This window comes from Ahaetulla prasina, chromosome 4 (genome assembly GCF_028640845.1).
Source record: "Ahaetulla prasina isolate Xishuangbanna chromosome 4, ASM2864084v1, whole genome shotgun sequence".
Taxonomy (NCBI): Eukaryota; Metazoa; Chordata; class Lepidosauria; order Squamata; family Colubridae; genus Ahaetulla; species Ahaetulla prasina.
The window spans coordinates 43,540,841-43,563,167 of NC_080542.1; the positions used below are offsets into that span (position 1 = coordinate 43,540,841).

Here is a 22,327-nt window from a genome sequence, read left to right on the forward strand (position 1 = left end):
TTCAACTGGAAGTGGTCTTGTCTCGCGGACGTTGTGTGAGCAAAGTGCGCGGGAGCGGCTGGTTCAGAGAGCGGCTGGCGGGGAGACGACAGTGGCGGCTCTTCCCGTTGCAAACCTTAAGTCTTTCCCTCCCCGGCCCCCGCCTCGGCCAGCTTCTGATATCTTTAGGCGCTGATATTCCCTTTTCAGCCTTGGTTTGACTTTTTTTTGCGGCAACCAGATTTCCCCCATCCGCTTTTCTTCCCACTTTTGCAGCCGCAATGGATCTCAACTGCTCCCCGCTCAAGGTAAGCAGTTACAGAGTTGGAAGGGACCTTGGGAGGTCATCTAGTCCAACCCACTGCTCACGCAGGAGACCTGTACTAGGGATTCGAAACGCCGAACTGCCCTTTCGATCGAACCTTGGGCCATCCCTCCTCTCATTGTGTTCCCACGCAACTTAAAAAGCATCCCATTCTGACGGATTCTCTCCCTTTTGTTTTGGTTTACCTTGAAACTGATGGGCACCGGTTGGTTCGTTTGAAAGCTAAACTGACTCCCATCGTCTGTATCCCACGTGAATGACTGATTGATGGACGTGTCAGGGTGGTTTAAGGGATGCTGACCTCCTGACTGTTATAGGTTGGATCCAGGTCTTGTATCTGGGCCATATCCCTTGAAATAGAGAAGTTAAAAAGCCTCTGTTTTCATAAACTACAGTTAACGGTTCTGATGAAAGGAGGCTCAGTTTGCAAAAGCTTATATTGAAGAGCAATAACAGCTAGACTTTTGCCCAAATTTATCTAATGTGCCAATTGCACCCTTTCCTAAACAAAGGTACCCTACTTCCTAATTACTCATGTCTTGGCCACCCTTGCATGTGAATTATTGCAATGCATTCCACATGGGGCTGCACTTAAGATCATTAAGAAATGATAGGTAGTCCAGAATACATCAATATGAGTATTATGGGCGCACCTCTGTATACCTACGCAACTTTTCTACTAAGTAAGATGCCCTGGTTACAGTAGAGCTTCTGGGTGCAATTCACCTGATCAGGGCTTCCTAAGGAACTACCACTTTTTTTCATCATTTCTACTTGCTCCTTAAAACTCCCATCTATTAAGCAATATTATCTGATGGGGTGTTACATATTTACTTGGGTCACTTTGAATCTATGACTAAGTTGTTTGCTTTCTGAATCTGTTTTCCCACATTTTACAACTGACAAAGTTTGTGCATTATATTACAAAAGATCAGATCAACATGAAACTGTTAACTCCACCTCTTCTGGTAAGTGGGAGGAGATTTCAAACTCCTGATATTTTTTGAAGGAAACTATTTTTATTCAGTCTCAAGTCTGACTTCGAACAGAATCAGGTTTTTTTTTCTTCCTTTCAATTCCATTAAAGGAACAGAAATCTTTTAAAAGACAGATGAATTACATTGTAGAAAGAGGAATAATTTGACCACAATCAGCTTGCAGACAGGAAATTCCAAGTGGGAGGCAATCAACTTGCCACCTATGCTACATGGAGGCATAGATAAACTACAAGCATGCTAAATGGACCAGGAGCCTTTTAAGGCAGCTAGATCCTGATGATATGATTGAATATCAGCTTTAGTTGCAGGATCCAATCTGGGTTGATCATCATTGTACTCCGACCTTTCAGACTTGCTGGAGCCCCTAGATCTCCTTGAAGATGGGCTACGGCATGAATCTGAAAGCTCAGAATACAAAATTTCTGATCGAGATTGGCTCCTGCAATATTGTCCTGGTACATGTATATTCGCCTTCATTCCTGATCAGCTTTTAGAGTTGCAGTTAATTAACTAAATTTGCTGCCTGTCTACTGCTAGGGCTACTCTAGGCAGCTTACAAACATTTTAAAAAGCAAAGAATTTAAAAGAAAGATTAAACAAAGGTAAAATAAAAGAATAGTAAGGAAAAAGAAATATAAATTGATCCAACTAATAAAAAAAGATGGGTAAGTGGGGAGCAGAGAGCTAGGTCGAGAGATGGAGTCTACTGTCAATCTAGCAGCCATCTCCAGAATACAACTCACCCATTGAGTACCCAAGCCAATTTATAGAGCCAGGACTTTAGGCTCTTATGGAAGGATAGGAAGTTGGGGCAGATCTTATCCTGAAGGGCAGGATGTTTTATTGCTCCCTCTTAAGAATAGACCTGTTTCTACTGTGTGCATTCTCCTACAGAGAGCAACTAGGGATCACTATTGAACCAATCATTTCAGGCCTGAAGGAGGAAGCAGCATAAGACTGCATTTGACCGTTTTATGTGGGCAGTACAGAACACAGAATGGACTTTGCAGTATGCCATTGAACATTTTTCGACTTGATGTGAAGCTGCTTTTATACAATGCTTATTTCCTGTAATACCCAGCCAACTATTGCTTGACATAGTGTAAGCCGCCCTGAGTCTTCGGAGAAGGGCGGGATATAAATGCAAAAAAAAACCAAAAAACTAAGATGTTTAATGTGGAGCTGATCTCCACTAACATGTACTTCCATACTCTCTTCAGTTTTCTTTGTTTATTCATCATTTAATTCTGATATTTATGTTCTATGTATTTCAGTCCCATCTGAGTTCCTATTACAAACAAGTGGGCACTCAATGAATTTGTCCTTGCAATTTTTCTTGTTTTATTTCCATTGAGGTTATTGATGTGAACCCCAAAGTGAAGAAGATAAAGAATGAGAAATCAAAGAGGAGGTTATCTGTTGAAAGAATCTATCAAAAGAAAACTCAGTTGGAGCATATATTGCTTCGACCTGATACATACATTGGATCCGTGGAGCAAGTAACTCAGGTAAAAAAACATTCTGTTTGAAGCAAAGACAAGTTGCCCTAATTCCCAAAGTACTTTGTAATATGCTATCAAAATAAAATTATAATTAAGATTTTCCTTGGCAGACTATATTTTTATCAACCAAATAGTTTATAATTTTCTTATATAGAAAATGCATTACAAACCATTTATGATTAATGTGAACACAATTGGCTGTAAATTTGTGAAAACTTAAGTGTTTTTTTTAAAAAAAACAGATTTTTATAAAACATTAAAATTACTACACTGATTACAGTATGTATTTCAGGATACCTCAAGATTTTGCAGCAGATAAATAAAAGCATTTTTTTCTTAGCACATGTGGGTGTTTGATGAAGATGAAGGACTGAATTGCAGAGATGTCACCTTTGTTCCTGGTCTTTATAAAATCTTCGATGAAATATTAGGTATGTTGACATATAGATAAAATGCTGTCATGATGAGGACATCAAGTATTTTATGAGGATATTTTTTTAGATCCATAGTTGATGAATAACAATATACAAAGATATTGCAATGAATTAGCTTTTTGAAAAGGCAGCAAAATGCCTACAAAATGCTTGATCTTTGGCAAAATTTGTTGAAATTAAGTGTTGCATAAACTGAAGACTAAATCAAGAGTATTAACTTGCAAATGTTACCAATCATTAAAAAATTGTATTGCTTTCTTTTAGTCAATGCAGCTGATAACAAACAGAGAGATAAGAATATGTCTTGTATCAAAGTTACAATTGACCCGTAAGTCTTGTTTTAATATTATTTAATATTTTTGACTTTCATTGAGGATTAATTCATTGGGAAGGGAATATGCATTTTTATGAAACTGAATCTGTATTGTAAATTTAAATAGTAGTGTAATGATTAGCATAGAACCATGATGGCGAACCTATGGCACACGTGCCCAAAGTGGCGTACAAAGCCATGTCGCCTGGCATGTGCGGCGTTGCCCACTGCTCTTCTGGGTTTCTGGCGCGCATGTACATGTGATGATCAGCTGGCCTTTGCGCATGCAGCAGTGCCAGAAACCAGAAAAACTGGTCTTCCTTTTTCCAACATGAGCATGCACACCGCTCAGCTGATCGGCGCATGCGCGGCAGTAACCAGAAGACATGCATCCCAGACAAATACCTTATCTGATGCGTGCATGCCCCGTGGGCAGCTCCTCTTCCTTCCGCCTGACAAGCGCAAGCATGAAGTACTTCATTTTGGGCACTTGGTGTCCCATGCACGCTCCCTTTTCATGTCCTCCATGCCGAAAGGGTTCGTTGTCACTGGCATAGAATTTGACTTTCTGATCACATTTAGTGTAATTGAATTTGCTGTTGAGAGTTGCCTATCATTCAGTGAATAATATCTTTTTTGTTTTAATCTAGAGAGACAAGTTTGCTTTGCAGTTCTTTGAATATCAGTTTAATCTTCTCTTTCTAGGGAGAATAATACAATCTCTGTGTGGAATAATGGGAAAGGAATCCCTATTGTAGAGCATCAAGTAGAAAAAATGTATGTGCCAGCTCTTATTTTTGGACATCTTTTAACTTCCAGCAACTATGATGACGATGAGAAGAAAGTCACAGGTTGGGAAAAAACTGCAGTCACTTTTTTAAATCTTTCATTGCCTCTCATGAGAATAATTGCTTCTAAAATTTCACATTTATGTTTCTACAGAAGTGCAAGATTGAATAATCAGTAAATCAAAATTTTATTCCATATATGTTCTGTTTCTATATTCCGATCTCTTTCACACACAAAAATACATAAATAAGTGAAGCCTCTTAACTAATTTTTATTGCATGCATTGGAATGAATGGTAACTAAATAAGAGATAAGAAAATGTGGATTATTTAAAATTCTATATCTTAATTTTTACCATTTCTCTTATTCTGGAGATAGATGGGAGAACTTCCCCATCTTGATCTTTTCACCTTTCTTCGAAAGGAGCAAGCAGTGATCTGTCTTTACAAAAAGGTGACCATACATTTTTGTCTGCAAGAGGATACAGAGTGCCTAACCAATTCTTTGTACAAATACCACTGCATGCATGTTTATTTGTGAAATATTCTACTGATTTTAGTGGGGGAATTGGCATATGCACCCTGTAACTGAAATGTATATCTCTTCATATACATATATTATTATGTACAATTAATGTTGTTCTAGGTGGTCGAAATGGTTATGGTGCAAAGCTGTGCAATATATTCAGTACCAAATTTACAGTCGAAACAGCATGCAACGAATATAAGAAGCTTTTTAAACAGGTATAAGAAACTTTGCACAAAAAATTGATTTCACTGTTTTTAAAAAACACGCCCCAAAGCTTTATTTTATCAGCTCCTAAATTTTCTTCATATTTGATTTTTATTTTTTTAAATTTTATTTTTATTTTTATTTATTTACATTTATACCCCGCCCTTCTCCAAAGACTCAGGGCGGCTTACACTATGTTAAGCAATAGTCTTCATCCTATTTGTATATTATATACAAATCAAAATTTTAAATCTATTTCAACATCTTAATACTTCCTGATAAGCATATCTCAAAAATTTAGTGATAAGCCTAAGGGATGAAATCAAGATAGTTTGGGCCAACAAGCCACATACATTTTAAGGCTAGATTAAGAATTGTATTCTGTAGAAATGTATCTGCCCTCCAATGTACCTAACAATTCTATTGGTCTTAATTCCTTTGCAGACTTGGACTGACAATATGACTAAAGCAGGAGAGACAAAACTGAATCATTTTGATGGCGAGGACTTCACATGTGTTACTTTCCAGCCTGACCTGTCCAAATTTAAAATGACTGTATTGGATAAAGATACCGTGGCTCTTATGTCTCGCAGAGCCTATGATATTGCAGGATCAGCTAAAAATGTCAAAGTATTCTTAAATGGAAAGAAATTATCTGTGAGTTACTAAAATGGGCAAAAGCAACTCTGCTGGTGGTGCAAAATTCACTGGCCCCTTCCTTTAACATGTTATCATCCAAGACAACTTTTTTAAAAAATTGTAGAAATATTTGCGCTTGTCTCCTCTGTAGGTCAAAGGATTCCGTAATTACGTAGACATGTACATAAAAAATAAAGTGGATGAAACTGGCAATCCACTGAAAATAATCCATGAAGAAGTTAATGACCGGTGGGAAGTGTGTCTAACCATGAGTGAAAGGGGCTTCCAACAAGTTAGCTTTGTCAATAGCATTGCTACAACTAAGGTAAACAGTTACAACGATATACAGGGCTTTTTTGAATCTGCCATCTAAAGATACTTCATCAAAGCATTCAGTGAAGAAAAGAAACTTACTAGGCATCTATGTGTTGTAGAAGACTTGCAGCTTTTTCTTTTTTTTTTACTTTGAACATTTTTGAAAGACTGAAATTTTGCTCAAGTATCTGAATTATAATTGTTAAAAAGATATTCCCATGGTATATAAAATAGTATAAAACAAAAAATTCTGCATCTTGTATTTTATTAAAAGTAATCCTGTGGTTTAGAACTAAAATACATAGATTGTGTAATATAATATGATCTCAAGATCATTACTTGAAAATGGACTCTAGCTGTAGACTTTTGGGGTTGGAATTATTTTTTCTTAAGCTTTTCTTTGAACCTAATTAACGATGTAGAGAAATTGTAATGAAGGTTATAAAGAAATAAATTATTGAGTATAACAACAACAAATATAGGTAGTCCTCAACTTACAACAGTTTGTTTAGTGACCAGCACTGAAAAAAGTGACATAGCCAGTTTTCACACTTACAACTCCATGGACATGTGACCAAAATTCAGGTGCTTGGGCAATGCCTGCTGTTACCCTATGCCTCCCACCGACCCGTACACTCTCACAGAGAGGGTCTCCTCAGGGTGCCATCCGCCAAACAGTGTCGGCTGGCGACCCCCAGGAGTTGGGCCTTCTCTGGGAGCATCAACGCTCTGGAATGAACTTCCCCCTGGCCTACGTCAAGTACCTGATCTTCGGACCTTCCGTCGTGAGCTAAAAACACACTTATTTATTCAAGCGGAACTGGCATAATAGTTTTGATTTTAAATTGGGGTTTTATTAATAATTTTAAATTTAAATTTTTAAATTATCAGCCTTTGTAATTTGCTATGTTTTTAATTATTGGTTTTAATTGTATATATCTTGTTTTTTATCTTTGGCTGTACACCGCCCTGAGTCCTTTGGGAGAAGGGCGGTATAAAAATTTGATAAATTAAATAAAATAAATAAAATTAAATTGACTCATATTTATGAGTCGTGATCCCCCTCGCACCTTCCTGACTAATCTGACTAGCAATTACAGTGATTAATTTAACAACGATGGCAAGAAATATTGTAGAATGAGGCAAACTCACTTAGCAACAGAAATTTTGGGTTTAATTGTCTTATGACAGTTAAAGAACTACCTATATAGCAAGAACTACCTATATAGCAAACTCCTAATAAACTAGAGATCTTACAGAATAAAACTCACGCCCTCGTCACTTCTCGCCTGGACTACTGTAACGCTCTCTACATGGGGCTCCCCTTGAGGTGCACCCGGAGACTTCAGTTAGTTCAGAATGCAGCCGCGCGGGTGATAGAGGGAGCCACTCGTGGCTCCCATATAACACCGATCCTGCCCAGGCTGCACTGGCTGCCTGTGGTTTTCTGAGTGCACTTCAAGGTGTTGGTTACCACCTTTAAAGCGCTCCATGGCATAGGACCGGGATATCTTCGGGACCGCCTTCTGTTACCACATGCCTCCCACCGGCCGGTACGCTCAGAGAGGGCCTCCTCAGGGTGCCATCAGCCAAACAGTGCAGGCTGGCGACCCCCAGGGGGAGAGCCTTCTCTGTGGGGGCACCTACCCTCTGGAATGAGCTTCCCCCAGGACTTCGACAACTTCCAGACCTCCGGACCTTTCGCCGCGAGCTTAAAACATATCTATCCTTTCGAGCAGGACTGGCTTAATAGGGTTTTTTAAATATGGATTTTATTGGGGTTTATTTTATGTTTTGTATTGTATTTTAAATTTAGGCTATTGGAATAAGTTTTTTAAATAGTGTTTTTATTGAAATGTATCGTATTATTTTATTTGCCTGTTTACCGCCCTGAGTCCTTCGGGAGAAGGGCGGTATAAAAATTAAATTATTATTATTATTATTATTATTATTATTATTATTATTATTATTATTATTATTATTATTAAAAGTTTTGACTCTATTTTAGATTACTGTACTAACAACTACTTTTATACTTTGATATGTCTGCATTGCCAAAATACATATAATATCCTCTTTAAAAATGATTTTTTCTTCTAGGGTGGCAGACATGTAGACTACGTTTCTGATCAGATTGTCAACAAACTCATAGATGTAGTAAAGAAAAAAAACAAAGGTGGAGTTGTAGTAAAGCCTTTCCAGGTATAACTCTCAAATTGTTTTTTTTTTCACGATTCTCATACTTATTTCACTTGAAAAATCATACTGGAATGTTTAACGTTTCCAATGCTTTTCAGACTTATAAAAGAATAGTTAAATCTTTAATGATTCTGTCCAGCTGTCCTCAGTATGGTCCAACCTTGACTATATTTTTATTCTTGATTAGTGTATTTTATTCTCCTTATGTACACCGAGACCATATACACCAAAGACAAATTCCTTGTGTATCCAATCACACTTGGCCGATAAAAAATTCTATTCTGTTCTGATAAATACAGGCTGGGCAAAATGGTGTGCAAATAAGGGGATATTTTCAATGAAAGCATGATGAGATTTGCATAAGGTTTAATTACAAAATATATCTTTCATTAGGACTGTGCAGCACTTCAGATTTGAAGGCAAAAAGAGGTTTTGGAGCACATGAAGACACATGTAGCATTTGTCTATTCCTTAAAATGAATGTATCTTTTGTAATTCTGCAGTTAGTACATAATCTCAAAAAAATATGTGTTGAAAAAGTTTCAGACAACTTCACTGTCTGTGTTCTCACATTCACATATTTATGCCTTTGAATCTAAAGCCTTGCATAACCTAGTTTTCAGATCCCATATAGCATTTTAAGCCAATCAATGCTGCCTTTAGAAATCCTGCTTTTAGCTTGTTCTGTGTAGTGATTGACCACTTTGAGCATCTCTATCCATTTGAAGATAACAGGATCTGTTTTTGGCAGACATTCTTGTGCAATCATTTGGAAATGGATTCCATCATTTCCCAAGAGCTATACTGACAGTTTGGATACTTATTATTTGGTAGTCACGGTTGCTTGGGAAATATAGCCAACCAGTTTGCTAAAAATATACAATCTTCTTAATTCCAGGTGAAGAATCATATGTGGATATTCGTTAACAGCCTGATTGAAAATCCAACTTTTGATTCCCAAACAAAGGAGAATATGACTCTTCAAGCAAAGAATTTTGGTTCAACATGCAAATTCAGTGAAAAGTTCATCAAAGGGGTGAGTATTAAAAGGTTTGCTTCATTATTTGTTCTGAGAATTCTGATGAGCAAAAAAATGAATCAATCCAGCAATAAGACACCTTATGGAACAATTCAGAATTCTTTCAGCATCATTTTTCACTTTTGTTTTCTAGGCTATGAGTTGCGGCATAGTGGAAAGCATTTTGAACTGGGTCAAATTTAAAGCCCAGACACAACTAAATAAGAAATGTTCTGCTGTTAAGCACACTCGAATTAAAGGAATTCCTAAACTGGATGATGCCAATGATGCTGGTATGTATTCAAGTATTAAAAGCACTGAAGTCTAGCTGTTTTTTTACCAGTTATATTTAAGTCAACTTGTACAGGGATGGGTAATTCTTCAGCCACTCACAACCGTACAGCTACCTTTTTGATACCCCAATATATTCTTCAAGAAGAGGATGCTGAATGCTGGTGGCATAACCTTTTTTGTGTACTTTAAAACAATTGAAGCTCTCAAATGTCAGGATATAACACTTAAAACGTTTATCCTGCCCTTCCAGGTTGTAAGAAAGCAATTCATCCTTTTGTAAGACTATGCGACTCCTGAATAAAAAGTTCAAATTTAGTTTATAGTTACAGAAATGGTATGTAGATAGTGTTGTAAGGGGTTAGGGTTCTTGGGATTAATGGGTAGAAAAGAACCAAATCTTCACTTTGAGGCAATTTACATTGTAGCCAAAGTTATCCATCGAGAAGAGTTTTTGAGCTCAGGATTGAAACAAAGTCCTTGAGGCTCCCTGAGCTTGGTTGTTTTGTTGTAGAAGTTTCATAACCCAAACTAGGCTTTATCTATATATCATTGAAAGGAGAAAATAATAAGCCAAAAAAGGGAACAAAAAGATCAAAACATCTCCTCCCAGCAATCAATACCCTGATGAGCAGAGATTAATACCAAGATCAACACTAGACGAATAATCAAGAAGCAAACAATACCCCAAACAAGAACTACCAAGCTAGCAGAAAGCAGCCCAACTACAGAACTTCCAAAACTATTCCCATCGACACTAACGGGGCAAACCACTCGAATATAGCATTGAGCACAACCCTAGTCCTTACTAGCACTAATGATGTTACTTAATTTGGATAATAAAACATCTACAAGAAAACAACCACGCTCAGGGAGCACTAAGGACTCTTCACAGTTATCCATCTACATTTCCTGAACCTAGCTCGATTGTGTTTTACCAAAACATGAATGAAATCTCTGCTTCTTGGAATCAGAACATTGGGAGAGCATCTATAGCATACTATTAAATGGAGGCCTGCATTATGATATTTAATTCTCTTTCAGGGAGCAAGAATTCTATCAACTGCACTCTCATTTTGACAGAAGGAGATTCAGCTAAGACACTAGCTGTTTCTGGCCTTGGAGTTGTGGGCAGGGACAAATTTGGAGTATTTCCACTGCGAGGAAAACTTCTTAATGTACGGGAAGCTTCTCACAAACAGGTTAGTTAGCAATATTTTGCAAACATTCCTATGGGTCCTTCCTTGTAGGTAGTCCTCGACTTAAGACTACAATAGAGTCCAAAACATCCATTGCTAATCAAGACAGTTGCTAAGTGAGTTCTGCCCCATTTTACAACCTTTCTTGCCACAGTTGCTGCAGTTGTTACATTAGTAACACAGTTAAGGGAATCTGGCTTTCCCATTCACTGCTTGCCAGAAGTTCATAAAAGAGGATTACTTGGTCCCATGACACCATCAAGTATCCAAATACTTGGCCATCAGTTGCCAAACGTGCAAATTTTGATCACATGACCATTGGGAGGCTACAGTGGTTGCAAGTGTGAAAAAATGGTCATGTCACTTTTCAGTGCCACTGTAACTTTGAATGGTCAGTAAATGAATGGTTATAAGTCGAGGAACTGGATTTTTTTTTTTTTTTTTTTGAAATGTGCAAAACCGGAAGCATTCACCTTCATTTAAATTTTAACTCAAAAGTGTATTTATAAAACTGAAGTAGCTTCTTGGATGAGAAGTGAAACGTCTTCAAAGAAAAAAACAGAAAGTCCAGTTGCCTCTTGAAAAAGCACCTTTGGGACAGCCATGACCTGGAAGACTGAGAATCTTCATAGACATGTATTTATAAAACCATGCAGTGATTGGTTTCTGAGTTTTGCTATTGTTCTTGAACAATATAATGACCATCCCCTCTGCCCAAGTGAATCTTCACCGTGAAATGTGACTATTGGAATAGGTAATATATTAGTTACTTGCAATACCTGGGGGGATTTCCTCCACAAGTTGTGCTGCTGAGATTCAGTAGTAAAATATCAGGTTAAATGTTGGATTCTTTTCATCTATAAATATTTGAAATAGAAAAACATTCTTCCTACCCAAAAAACATCACTATTCCCTTCGATGAAATCTCTGCTGATATCCTGGCATCTGCTTTGAGTTGCAATCTGCCATAGATTTTAAAAGAATAGGTGGGTTGAGGTGACTGGAACTTAACAATGCTTCTTTCCAGGGTTAATGTGAGAAGACTACATTTGTATTCTGAATCTAAGAAAATGGTGGGCTTTTTCAGATAATGGAGAATGCTGAAATAAACAACATTATTAAGATTGTGGGGCTGCAATATAAGAAGAGCTACGATGATGAAGAATCGCTCAAAAGCCTCCGCTATGGAAAGATCATGATCATGACTGATCAGGTCAGTCGTAATGACAGAGACAATGGTATTGTATTCAGGCAAAGGGACTTCCTCAGCCAGTCTTTTTCAATGCCTTCAGTTGATATAATGTTTCTTAATCCAGATGTTCCAGATTTCACATTTTATTTATCAAAATACAGAAATACAAAGAAAAATGAAAGTAGGGGAGGAAAGGGGGAACAGGAAAATGTCTAGGGTAAAGGGGAGAAAAAGAAGAAAAGCACTGACTTCCAACTCCTTTTGACTCAGTAGAATAAGGTAATAACATACCACCTCAACATTTTACTTTAAATAATAACAACAATAATAATAGCCATTATAACAGTAAACCTATCCAATCAGCAAAACCCAAAATCAAAGCTTGGGGGGGGGGGTTTCCATTTAAGGCACAAAATCCAAACACTGTTTTCAGATAGAAAGAAAATCAGTTGTGTTTTCTTTAATCGAAGCAGTCAATTAAACCATCTCCGCTAACTGCATCAACTTTTGTAGCCATTTGTCCATTGTGGGAATCAAAGTATCCTTCTACTTTTGTGCATAAAGTATCCTTGCCGCTGTCAACATATATAACTTAAAAAGTTCCACTTTTTTTAGTTCTTTATCCATTAAACCCAAATGAAACGTCTCTGGTTTTATCTTTATATTAACTTTAAGAATCTTCTATGTTAAGATTCATTTCCCACATTCATTTTTGCGGTACTTTTATATATATTCTTGACAATTTATCCAGTGTTAATTACCAATGGTACATCATCTTATAAAATTTTCTTTTAAGCTATAATGTAATTAATTATAATTTAAACCACATATTTTCCCTTTGTTCAGGTATTGTATCCAAAATTCCTTGCCCACTGAATCATACAATGCTTCACATACTCATTCTCCAAGTTCAATTTAATAGCATTTTATGAATGTTAGCAATAATATGTTAATTACTATACAACAGAAATTCCAGCTCATTTTTTGCAAAATAAAATCCACAGCTTTTTAAATCTAATTTAATCTTTCTTTCAATTGTATATATATAAACCAATGGCAAATACATTCTTCTGATTCCAATTCCTCTTTAGATTTGAAGATAAAGTCACCATAAATATTATTTGACCATAAATCCATCAGCCTGGCTTCACTACCACTTATTTTCCTAAAAAAAGATTCCTGGAATGACATTTGAAGGGGTATCTTTGCAGAGAAACTTACTTTTTATTTATTCCAAGCTCTAACAAAGTGGTTAATTCAAATGTTCTAAGTTGAAATGGAAGTATAAAACTTACTCTGAACTAGAGTATTTTTTTAAAATGCTTTTGTTCAAATCTATTGGAATTCACTAGGTGTTTTTAATTAAAAAGAAAGAAAGAACAAACATAGGTCACCCTAGAGTTATCACAAAATTGCTATCAAATAAACAAGAGAATAACTTCCTTCAATTCTCAGATAACTAAGATGCAGAATAGAATCTCATCAGCAACTGGAAGGGGAGCATATGAAAAAGTACTTTCTGATATAAAACATTCCCAACTCCTAAAAATGTAGAAATCAAGATCTCAAAAATATTTAGTAATAACTACAGTAGATTAGTAAAGGAATATATCTATTGTGCTGTTATTTCTGTGTAAATATCCTATAACAGCAGCCATAATTCCTTATCAATCATAGTGGATCAGTTGGTATCTATTGTTAGACATAACAATCATAACTGGTTTTGCACTATAAAACAGTCTTGCTCTTAGTTCTTTCCAGAAGTTCTGAACTTCATAATCCATAAATGACACATGGACGGGAAATTATAGGTATTGTGTAACATCTGATATGGTCACTATGGGCAAAACTGACAAACAAATGCTGTAATTAGAAGATCAGTTACAATTGGCCTCAGAATATAACGCTACTGAGGATTATTGATTTTTCTAACACCAATGGATGAAATCTTACCTTCTGAACATTTTTGTAGGATCAAGATGGTTCCCATATCAAAGGTTTATTGATTAATTTCATTCACCATAATTGGCCATCTCTTCTGAGACATCCTTTCCTAGAGGAATTCATTACTCCCCTTGTAAAGGTGAGCTTCCCCACCTGTTTGAGTGATAACATTAGCAATTGAAAATATTCTTACTAAAATTCATTAGTTTATATTGTTAACTCTTCAAAATGAGATATTTGGCTTTTCCATAGGTTTCCAAAAACAAAGAAGAAATTCCTTTCTATAGCATTCCTGAATTTCAGGAATGGAAGAACAGCAACCCTAACTACAAAAATTGGAAAATCAAATACTACAAAGGTTTGGCTAAACTGTAATGTCAGATGAACTAAATAAGGCTAACTTTAGATTCTCAAAAGAATGCATTGTGTTGGACAGAACTATTTTAACCTTACTTGGAATAAAGGGATTAGGGGGCTATATGTCAACTATTTTAAACTAGCTCATCAAAACAAAAAATGTGTTCCATGTAAAGTGCAAGATAAAGATGAGGAAAGTTATTTGTCTACAGCCTAGCTGTCAAGTTGAATGTTAGGCAGGAGGCTGAAGGGGTATGTTAGAACATTTAATTTATCCTACATAACACCAAGATCAAATGAAAATGTTCTTGATGATGTTTTTGATATATTAATTGAATTAAGGGAGACAGACATTTTCAGTAAGTGCTGTATTCTGTATTATCCTAATCTATAAAAACTACAGTGCTTACATTGCAAGGCCTCACACTAGGTACAGGTAGTCAGTTTGATTGCAAAGTATTAACAAAAAAAGTGATTGGATAAACATTTAATTTAGCCTTTCTAAGCCTCATGTCCTGAGGTATGTTGAACTATACTTCACATCTAACCTTGTCAGTGAGTTATAGTCAACATCTGAAGAGTGGCAAATTTTAGAATGCTTATGGGTGTGGGTGTGTTTTTTTACCTGTTTGAGTCTAGATGGATCCAGAATAAGTTCAGATCAAATGATTCTGCTGTTGCACTTATGAATAATTGTGAATAGTTTTTCTTTTATTGTTTATATGCCAAATCTGATTGGAATGTTGTTTCTTGTCCTTTTTGTCTATTTTGTTTTCTTTTAATTTTTATTTGCAAGCCATCCAGATTAATCACTATGGAATCAGGCAGCCTTGAAACTGAAATTATAATTAAATAAAAGTTGCACATTAAGTGAAATATTTATCTAAATTTTTTACTTAGATTCTCTGTCTCCTTAGGTCTGGGTACCAGCACTTCAAAGGAAGCAAAGGAATATTTTGCAGCAATGACAAGGCATCGAATACCTTTCAAGTACTCTGGCCCTGAAGATGACGCTGCAATCACCTTGGTAGATTAAGTTCTCTCTTCTGTTTCTTTGAGTCTGTAAATTTATTTGGACAGTGAATGACGAGAAGCCTTTCTGCTCATTTTGTTTTTTTTAAAACATTTTCTAAATTAAGTAATAGAGTATTATAAAATACAAAGGTAAATTGAAGAGCAGGGTGTGGGGAGAGGAAAGAGGGAAGAGAAGTGAGGAAAGGGGGGTGAGTATTGACTTCTGATTCTGTTACAGTAAAATAAGGCATTAACATCAGATCACAGCTTTTTGTTTTTCCATAATAGTATGAACAACTCATTTCTATAAAGATCTATCAATCTAATCTGTAAAACCCAATGTCAATTTCATTCTTTTCCACATTAAGCATGAAGTTCAAAAGTGGTTTCCATGTGGAAACAATAGTACTTATGTTCTTTTCTTTAATCAAAATAGTCAGTTTTGCCATTTTAGCCCACTCCATCAACTTCTGCAACCATTCTACCATGGTAGGAATCGAAGTGTCCTTTCATTTTTGCGTATACAATAGTCTTGCTGCTGTCAACATATATAGTAACAAAGTTCCAAATTTTTTCTCCAGTTCTCTTTCCATTAGACCCAAAAGGAAAAGTTCTGGTTTCATTTTTATCTCCATTTTCAAAATTTTCTGTATTAAAATATGAATTGTACTCTAGAAATGTTTTGCTTTATCACATGTCCACCATAGATGATAAAAAGTCCGTTCTACCCTCGGCTTTAGTATTGGGTCACCAGAATCAAAAGATAAAATTTTACCATACATCAGCCAATCTTGCTTTGCCACCATTGCTTATTTTATTTTTTAACCCCAGTTGGTAATCTTATTCCTTGCCACAGGATTTAGGAAGTCTGTAGAGTTTAGGTGCCTGAACTCAAGTTTCATTTATTTAGTAGCAATTATAAAAGTTAAAATATACTATACAGTTAATTATCACATTTGGATAAATATACATTTTTGTGTTTGATTGCAAAATATGAACTTGCAAAAACTTGATTGCAAAATACGAACATGAACTCTGTAACTAACTTTTCTGGGCTATTTGCATATATTCTTCCTGAAGATTGTTGGATTTATATGAAATCAACTTAATTCATTCATATTTTGAGGTTTTAATTTCCTATCAGCAGACAGCTATAAGAAACATAATGTTAGTTTAGGCATAATTTAGTGGAACGTAAAATGTACTTAATTTAGCTATTAAATCAATCAATCAAATCTTTATTTGGTCATAGACCAGCAATCTGTCAACTCAGTTATTCCTCCACCATATGGACACAGTCTCTGTTTGAAGAGGATTTTGATTTTTGTATCTTCCTTCAGTAACAGCTGCTGGGAAGGTGTTGAATCTGACTAAAAAAACAGGCCCTTCTGAATTTTGGGATTGTTAGTCAACTAAGATATTTAATCAGTTGGACACAATGTGCAGAGTGGCTCAAAGTGTTTATTGGTAGAGATGGAAATTCTGCTTGCAACTCTAAATCAATAGCCCACTGTTTGAGATCAGCTAGAGCAAAGGTTCCCAACCCCTGGGCCACAGCCTATTCACAACCAGGTTCCCACATGCAGCAGGCCGGTGCACTTATGTTAAGCTGGCACGCAGCTTAACTTGAGCAAGTCACGCCCCACAGTCACCCAGGCCAGTTCCCCTCTCCCCCACTACACCAGGCTACCAAGCTGCAAAGGTTGGGGACCACTGATCTAGAGCTTGTTTGTAGCCCATCAAGATAATAGCTTGCCATGAATAACCATAGAGTTGCAATTCAGCATGTATTGCCTGGCTCCAGGAGCACTGAAAGCTGTCAGTCATAATAAAAGGGGTCCAAACCAATTGGAAAGAAGAGGAGCTTAATCCAATAGAAGAAGATGTAAACCCAGGTAGAAGTTTCAATTTCAAGAAGGCCAGTTTTAACTGTGCAGGACCATGTTTGAAACGCAGCAAAGTGCTTTAAAGATGGTTCTCAAAAATATGGACTCTTTTTCCAAAGAAATGACCTTTAGAGGCCCAACTGAGCTCCAAAACAGAGCTAGACTCAGATCTTAGCTAAGAGAAGTTTAATTGCTGCAGGTATATGTTGAACTCCTTTGGAGAAGTAAAAGGTTGTAAATACAACACTTTTTAATGCAAATGACTAGTTGGCATGAAATTTATGGTTATCCATACCTTGGAAAAAAATCCTCAATATTCAAAAGTTTGACTTGCTCTATTAGATAGTTATTTAGTCACCGGACATGCATCTTAAGTGCTTAGCAAAGACTGTGACCTTAGTTTTACTGTAATTAGATGTTTTTTGGCAGTGCTCAGCTAATATTTGGAGCGCCTAGTTCAAGCCAGTATTTGTTTGAGAAAGCAGCACATTTTTGCATACAAAAGAATAGAGTTGTGTTTCTCCCAGTTTTAGTAAATGAAGAGATTGACTATTTAATTTGCCAATAAGGGAACTAATATATACCAAGGCACACCAGTGTATAAGACACCAAGATTTTGAAGAGGTAAGCAAGGAAAAAAAGTTTTTGCCCTCCCCAGCCCACAGAAGCAGTCTGCAGGCCTCCCAAACCCTCTTTGTGCCCTGTTTTTGCAAAAAACAGGCCCATTTTTCACAAAAATGGGATGGGCGTGGCTTTAGGAGGACAAAAATGGCTGTATTCGGTGTATAAGATGCATCAACATTTTCACCCTCTTTGTGGGGGGAGTGCATTTTATATTCCAAAAAGTACAGTATTAAAGAGAAGATAAGCTAGAATGCATCCCTGTCTCATTTTTCTCTTAATAGGAATTTCTTTGGTGCAATGTCCTTGGGCATCACATTGCACTTTCATTTAGAAATTCTCTTAAAACTTGTATTTCTAGTACAGATAATTTTGTCAATTGAAGGAAGAGTTTGATTTGTTTCATAGCTGAGTCTGGAGATGGTCAAACGTATGTATATCTGATGCCCAGTGTGACCTTTAGAGTTTATAATTGGGGAGAGAGTCTGCAAATTAGGTGAAACTTTGGCTCTGCGCATGCGCGAGGATGGCGGTTTGCTAGAGGGGCTCGAATCGGCGTAAGGTGCTTTTCCCGAAATGGTGGACTCCGGATGACTTACCAGACTGCTCCTGCCCCTCGGCGCGCTGTGTCATCTGCTTGGCAGCCGCAGGAGAGGTCTTTTGATCCTCGGATGTGCGGCAGCCGAGAACGGGCCGAGGGAAGAGCGGCGGATCGGTTGGTGGCGGCCATCTTTGGGAGGCGAGGGAGGCCTGCTGCTGCCTGTTGCTGCTTGCTGCAGGCTCCGGCCTCGATTTCGGCCTGGCTCCAGCGGCGACGTGAATTCGGCCCGATTCCATCTGAGGCATGGATTCCGGCCCATTCGCCTATTTGTGGGCCCGCCCGTTCCATCGGCGCTTTGTTACGCCTGGCGAGGTCTTGTGGCCCGCGAGGCGCCTGTCCAGCGGCGTCCAGTGTTCTGCGGCCCCATCGGTTCCATCGGCGGTGGGCGTGGTGAGGCCGCGGTGGGAGATGAGGCCGGAGGCGAGGCTGTGGTTTGTTCCCCTCTTTTGGTACTTTACATCGTGTTTTGTTCATCTGCCCTTTGTCGTATGGCCTGCCTTCCTTCCCCCCCCCCCCACCGGACTTTTGACCATCGAAGCTGGGTGGTCATGTATTTGCATACCCCTCCCAGCTGACTTTTCGGGGTATGCTTCGCCTCGGCCGCGACTTCCATCAGCGGCAGGACTTTGGAACCGTACTCTTACCAACTGAGGGACAGCGGATGGCGGCGATTATCTCGGGGTGGGGTAGTCATCCCGGGCGGGCCTTAGTTCGATCCCCTGGCCGCTTACAAAGTTGGCGGCAGGGTGGTGGGCCGCTCGGGCTGGACTTTTGGAGGGCCCGAAGATCGGCTGTTTCTCTCCCCCCCCAGTGGTTTTTTTTTCTATCAGGCCTGGCCTTCGCTGAAATGCTCCTCAGCGGCATGATTTTGTGCCGCATTTTTCATCAGCGGCACATCGGCGGGGCGTCCTTGACTTCTATCTGCGGCGTGCGGGGACATGTCTTTAACATGGATCCGGCACTATTAATGGCGGCCTCTGGAACGGCGGTGATTCTGGCGGCAATTGCGGTACTGGTGGCACTAGAACGTGCGGCATTCCATCAGACTACGGAGCGGCAGGAGTCCCTCCCCCAGGATGGAGAAATGCCGAGTTTCCAAGGGCCACTATTCCACCTTAGTGGCCGGCAACTGAGGAAGATATTATGGTACCAGCTGCCGGGGGGGAGACCACTAGATTTGGTCAGACCCCTGGACCCCTTGGTTGTTTCCTGGATCATCTGGACTTGGCCGGTTTTGGGTTCATTTGGACTTGAGCGGAACAGTCAACTCGGTTGGACTAGAAGCTGGTTAACATCTATGCCGGCTTGGGTTTTACATTTTCGCTGTCGTAAACTATTATTCTTTCATGAGATACTCATCCACCGAACTATTACGGCTGCGAGGTTCCCCCGCCTCGCAGGAATGGCCCTCTAGGTTATCAAGAGCTTACCTCAACGAAGGGTCTTGGGACCCAGAGAGGTGGCATGCAGCTAAGAAGAGTTTCTGGGGATTTTTAAATAGGTTTTTTAAAAGGGGTCTTTTAAGGGGAGGGAGGGATACGACGGGTGGGGGGAATAACCCGTCGGGGAGGGATTTAGCCCCTGTGCTTGTTCGCGGCATTTTACCATCTGGTCCGAAGGCAGAGGGGGATGGGTTCGTTCCAGGAGTGGAGAATCGTTCCATCTGTACGGTAAGTGGGAGAGGCAGATATGGCGGGAGCGGGGGGCCATATAAAGTGTGGGGAGCCGGTGCTCGGTCCCCCAAAGCGATCACCTGCCCGGGTCCCTCAGTCTTCACCCGTTCCCCGGGGGGCCATGGTCCTCAGAGCCTTGGTCTCCGGTTGATGTTATGTAATGCCCGGTCCGTGGTCAATAAGGCCCCCCTGATTGGTGATCTTATTCAGGGGGAAGCCGCGGACCTTATGGGCATTACGGAGACCTGGTTGGGCCGGAGGGGTTCCCCTTGTGAGCTATGCCCACCAGGTTTCCGAGCATTTCATCAGCCGAGAGCCCAAGGTAGGGGTGGGGGGGTAGCGGTTGTCATTAGAGAAAGTCTAGAGCCGAGGGAGGCCACTGTTCCTCAGATTGCCGGTTGTGAATCCCTCTTTGTGAGGTGGGGCCATCGTGATCAGATGGGCTTGTTGATCACGTACCTGGCTCCTTGCTGCGTGACCACAGCCCTACCCGAGCTGTTGGAGGTACTCGCCGGGGTGGCGGTGGAGACCCCCAGACTGATAGTCATGGGGGACTTTAACCTGCCATCGACGGGCTTGTCATCGACAGCGGCTCGGGAGCTTCCATGACGGCCTTGGACCTGATCCAGGTAATTGATGGCCCCACGCACACAGGGGGTGGCACACTGGACCTGATTTATATCTCTGGTCAGTGGCGAAATGATCTGGTATTAGACAACTTAGAAACAGAACCGGTGTCATGGTCAGATCATTTCCTCCTTCGCCTAGACTTTCGGACCGCTATCCACCACTGCAGGAGGCGGAGCCAATGCGTTGGTTCCGTCCCAGGCGCCTGATGGACCCGGAGAGGTTCCTGACGGAGCTTGGGCGTTTCCTGAGGACCTGGCCCACGGCACGGCGGAAGAGCTAGTTGCGGCCTGGGAACGGGCCGCGGCTGGAGCTTTGGACCGTGTCGTGCCCTTGCGACCTCTGACCCGGCGTAGGCCTCGCCCGGCCCCTTGGTTCTCCGAGGGGCTGAGAGAGATGAACGCCGGAGAAGACGCCTAGAGAGTCTGGAGGTCCAGCCGCTCAGAAGCTGACCGAACACTAGTTAGATCCTATTCTAGGACCTACCTAGTGGCAATGAGGAGGCGAGGCGTTCTATGCTTCCACCCTCATTGCGTCGGCAGATAACCGCCCGGCCGCCCTGTTTGGTGACCCGCTCCTCCTTCATCAGGAGGTGCGGGATGACCCGTTGCAGGGCCGTGCCGAGGAGTTTAGTGGTTATCTATACGACAAAATCGTTCAGCTCCGGGACGGCTTGGACCGGAATTGGGATGATCCAGGTGGGAGGGCGGGGTCGGGTCTTGTGGAGGGTATTTGGGATGAGTTTGACCCTGTGACTCCGAGGACGTGGACAGGTTGCTGGGAGGCTGCATACTACGACATGTTTACTGGACCCGTGCCCTTCCTGGCTGGTGCTGGCCTCCCGGAAGTGACACGAGGCTGGCTCAGGGATTACCAACGCTTCTTTGTTGGAGGGAGTTTTCCCTGCTGCCTTGAAGGAGGCAGTGGTGAGACCCCTCCTCAAGAAGCCTTCCCTGGACCCAGCTATTTTAGGTAATTACCGTCCGGTCTCCAACCTTCGCTTCACTGCGAAGGTTGTAGAGAGTGCTGTGGCACGGCAGCTACCCCAGTACCTGGATGAAGCCGTCTATCTAGACCCGTTCCAGTCCGGTTTCCGACCCGGATACAGCACGGAGACAGCTTTGGTCGCGTTGGTGGATGATCTCTGGAGGGCCAGAGACAGGGGTTATTCCTCTGCTCTGGTCCTATTAGACCTCTCAGCGGCTTTCGATACCATCGACCATGGTATCCTGCTGCACCGGTTGGAGGGATTGGGAGTGGGAGGCACCGTTTATCGGTGGTTCTCCTCCTATCTCTCCGACCGGTCGCAGACGGTGTTGACAGGGGGGCAGAGGTCGACCGCGAGACACCTCACTTGTGGGGTGCCGCAGGGGTCGATTCTCTCACCCCTCCTGTTCAACATCTATATGAAGCCGTTGGGTGAGATCATCAGTGGCTTTGGGGTGAGATATCAACTGTACGCTGATGATACTCAGCTGTACCAACGAAGCTGTCGAAGTGCTGTCCCGGTGTTTGGAGGCCGTACGGGTCTGGATGGGGAGGAACAGGCTCAAGCTCAATCCCTCCAAGACGGAGTGGCTGTGGATGCCGGCACCCCGATACAGTCAGCTGCAGCCGCAGCTGACTGTTGGGGGCGAGTTATTGGCCCCAAAGGAGGGAGTGCGCAGCTTGGGTGTTCT

The 22,327-nt window shown here is 40.4% G+C and overlaps 1 protein-coding gene across 2 annotated transcripts in view; it reads left to right on the forward strand.

Annotated features, from left to right (window-relative positions):
- Positions 1-22,327, forward strand: part of TOP2A (DNA topoisomerase II alpha) — a 52,135-nt gene continuing 29,808 nt past the window's right edge. For both annotated transcript variants that reach the window (XM_058182907.1, XM_058182908.1), the window contains exons 1-16: positions 1-287; positions 2,658-2,810; positions 3,145-3,235; positions 3,503-3,566; positions 4,257-4,402; positions 4,986-5,083; positions 5,517-5,729; positions 5,863-6,036; positions 8,127-8,228; positions 9,124-9,261; positions 9,398-9,536; positions 10,579-10,736; positions 11,821-11,946; positions 13,898-14,008; positions 14,122-14,227; positions 15,144-15,253. In XM_058182907.1, the coding sequence (XP_058038890.1) occupies positions 261-287; positions 2,658-2,810; positions 3,145-3,235; positions 3,503-3,566; positions 4,257-4,402; positions 4,986-5,083; positions 5,517-5,729; positions 5,863-6,036; positions 8,127-8,228; positions 9,124-9,261; positions 9,398-9,536; positions 10,579-10,736; positions 11,821-11,946; positions 13,898-14,008; positions 14,122-14,227; positions 15,144-15,253 (1,956 nt within the window). In that variant the 5' untranslated portion in view covers positions 1-260. The remainder of the gene's footprint in view (positions 288-2,657; positions 2,811-3,144; positions 3,236-3,502; positions 3,567-4,256; positions 4,403-4,985; positions 5,084-5,516; positions 5,730-5,862; positions 6,037-8,126; positions 8,229-9,123; positions 9,262-9,397; positions 9,537-10,578; positions 10,737-11,820; positions 11,947-13,897; positions 14,009-14,121; positions 14,228-15,143; positions 15,254-22,327) is intronic.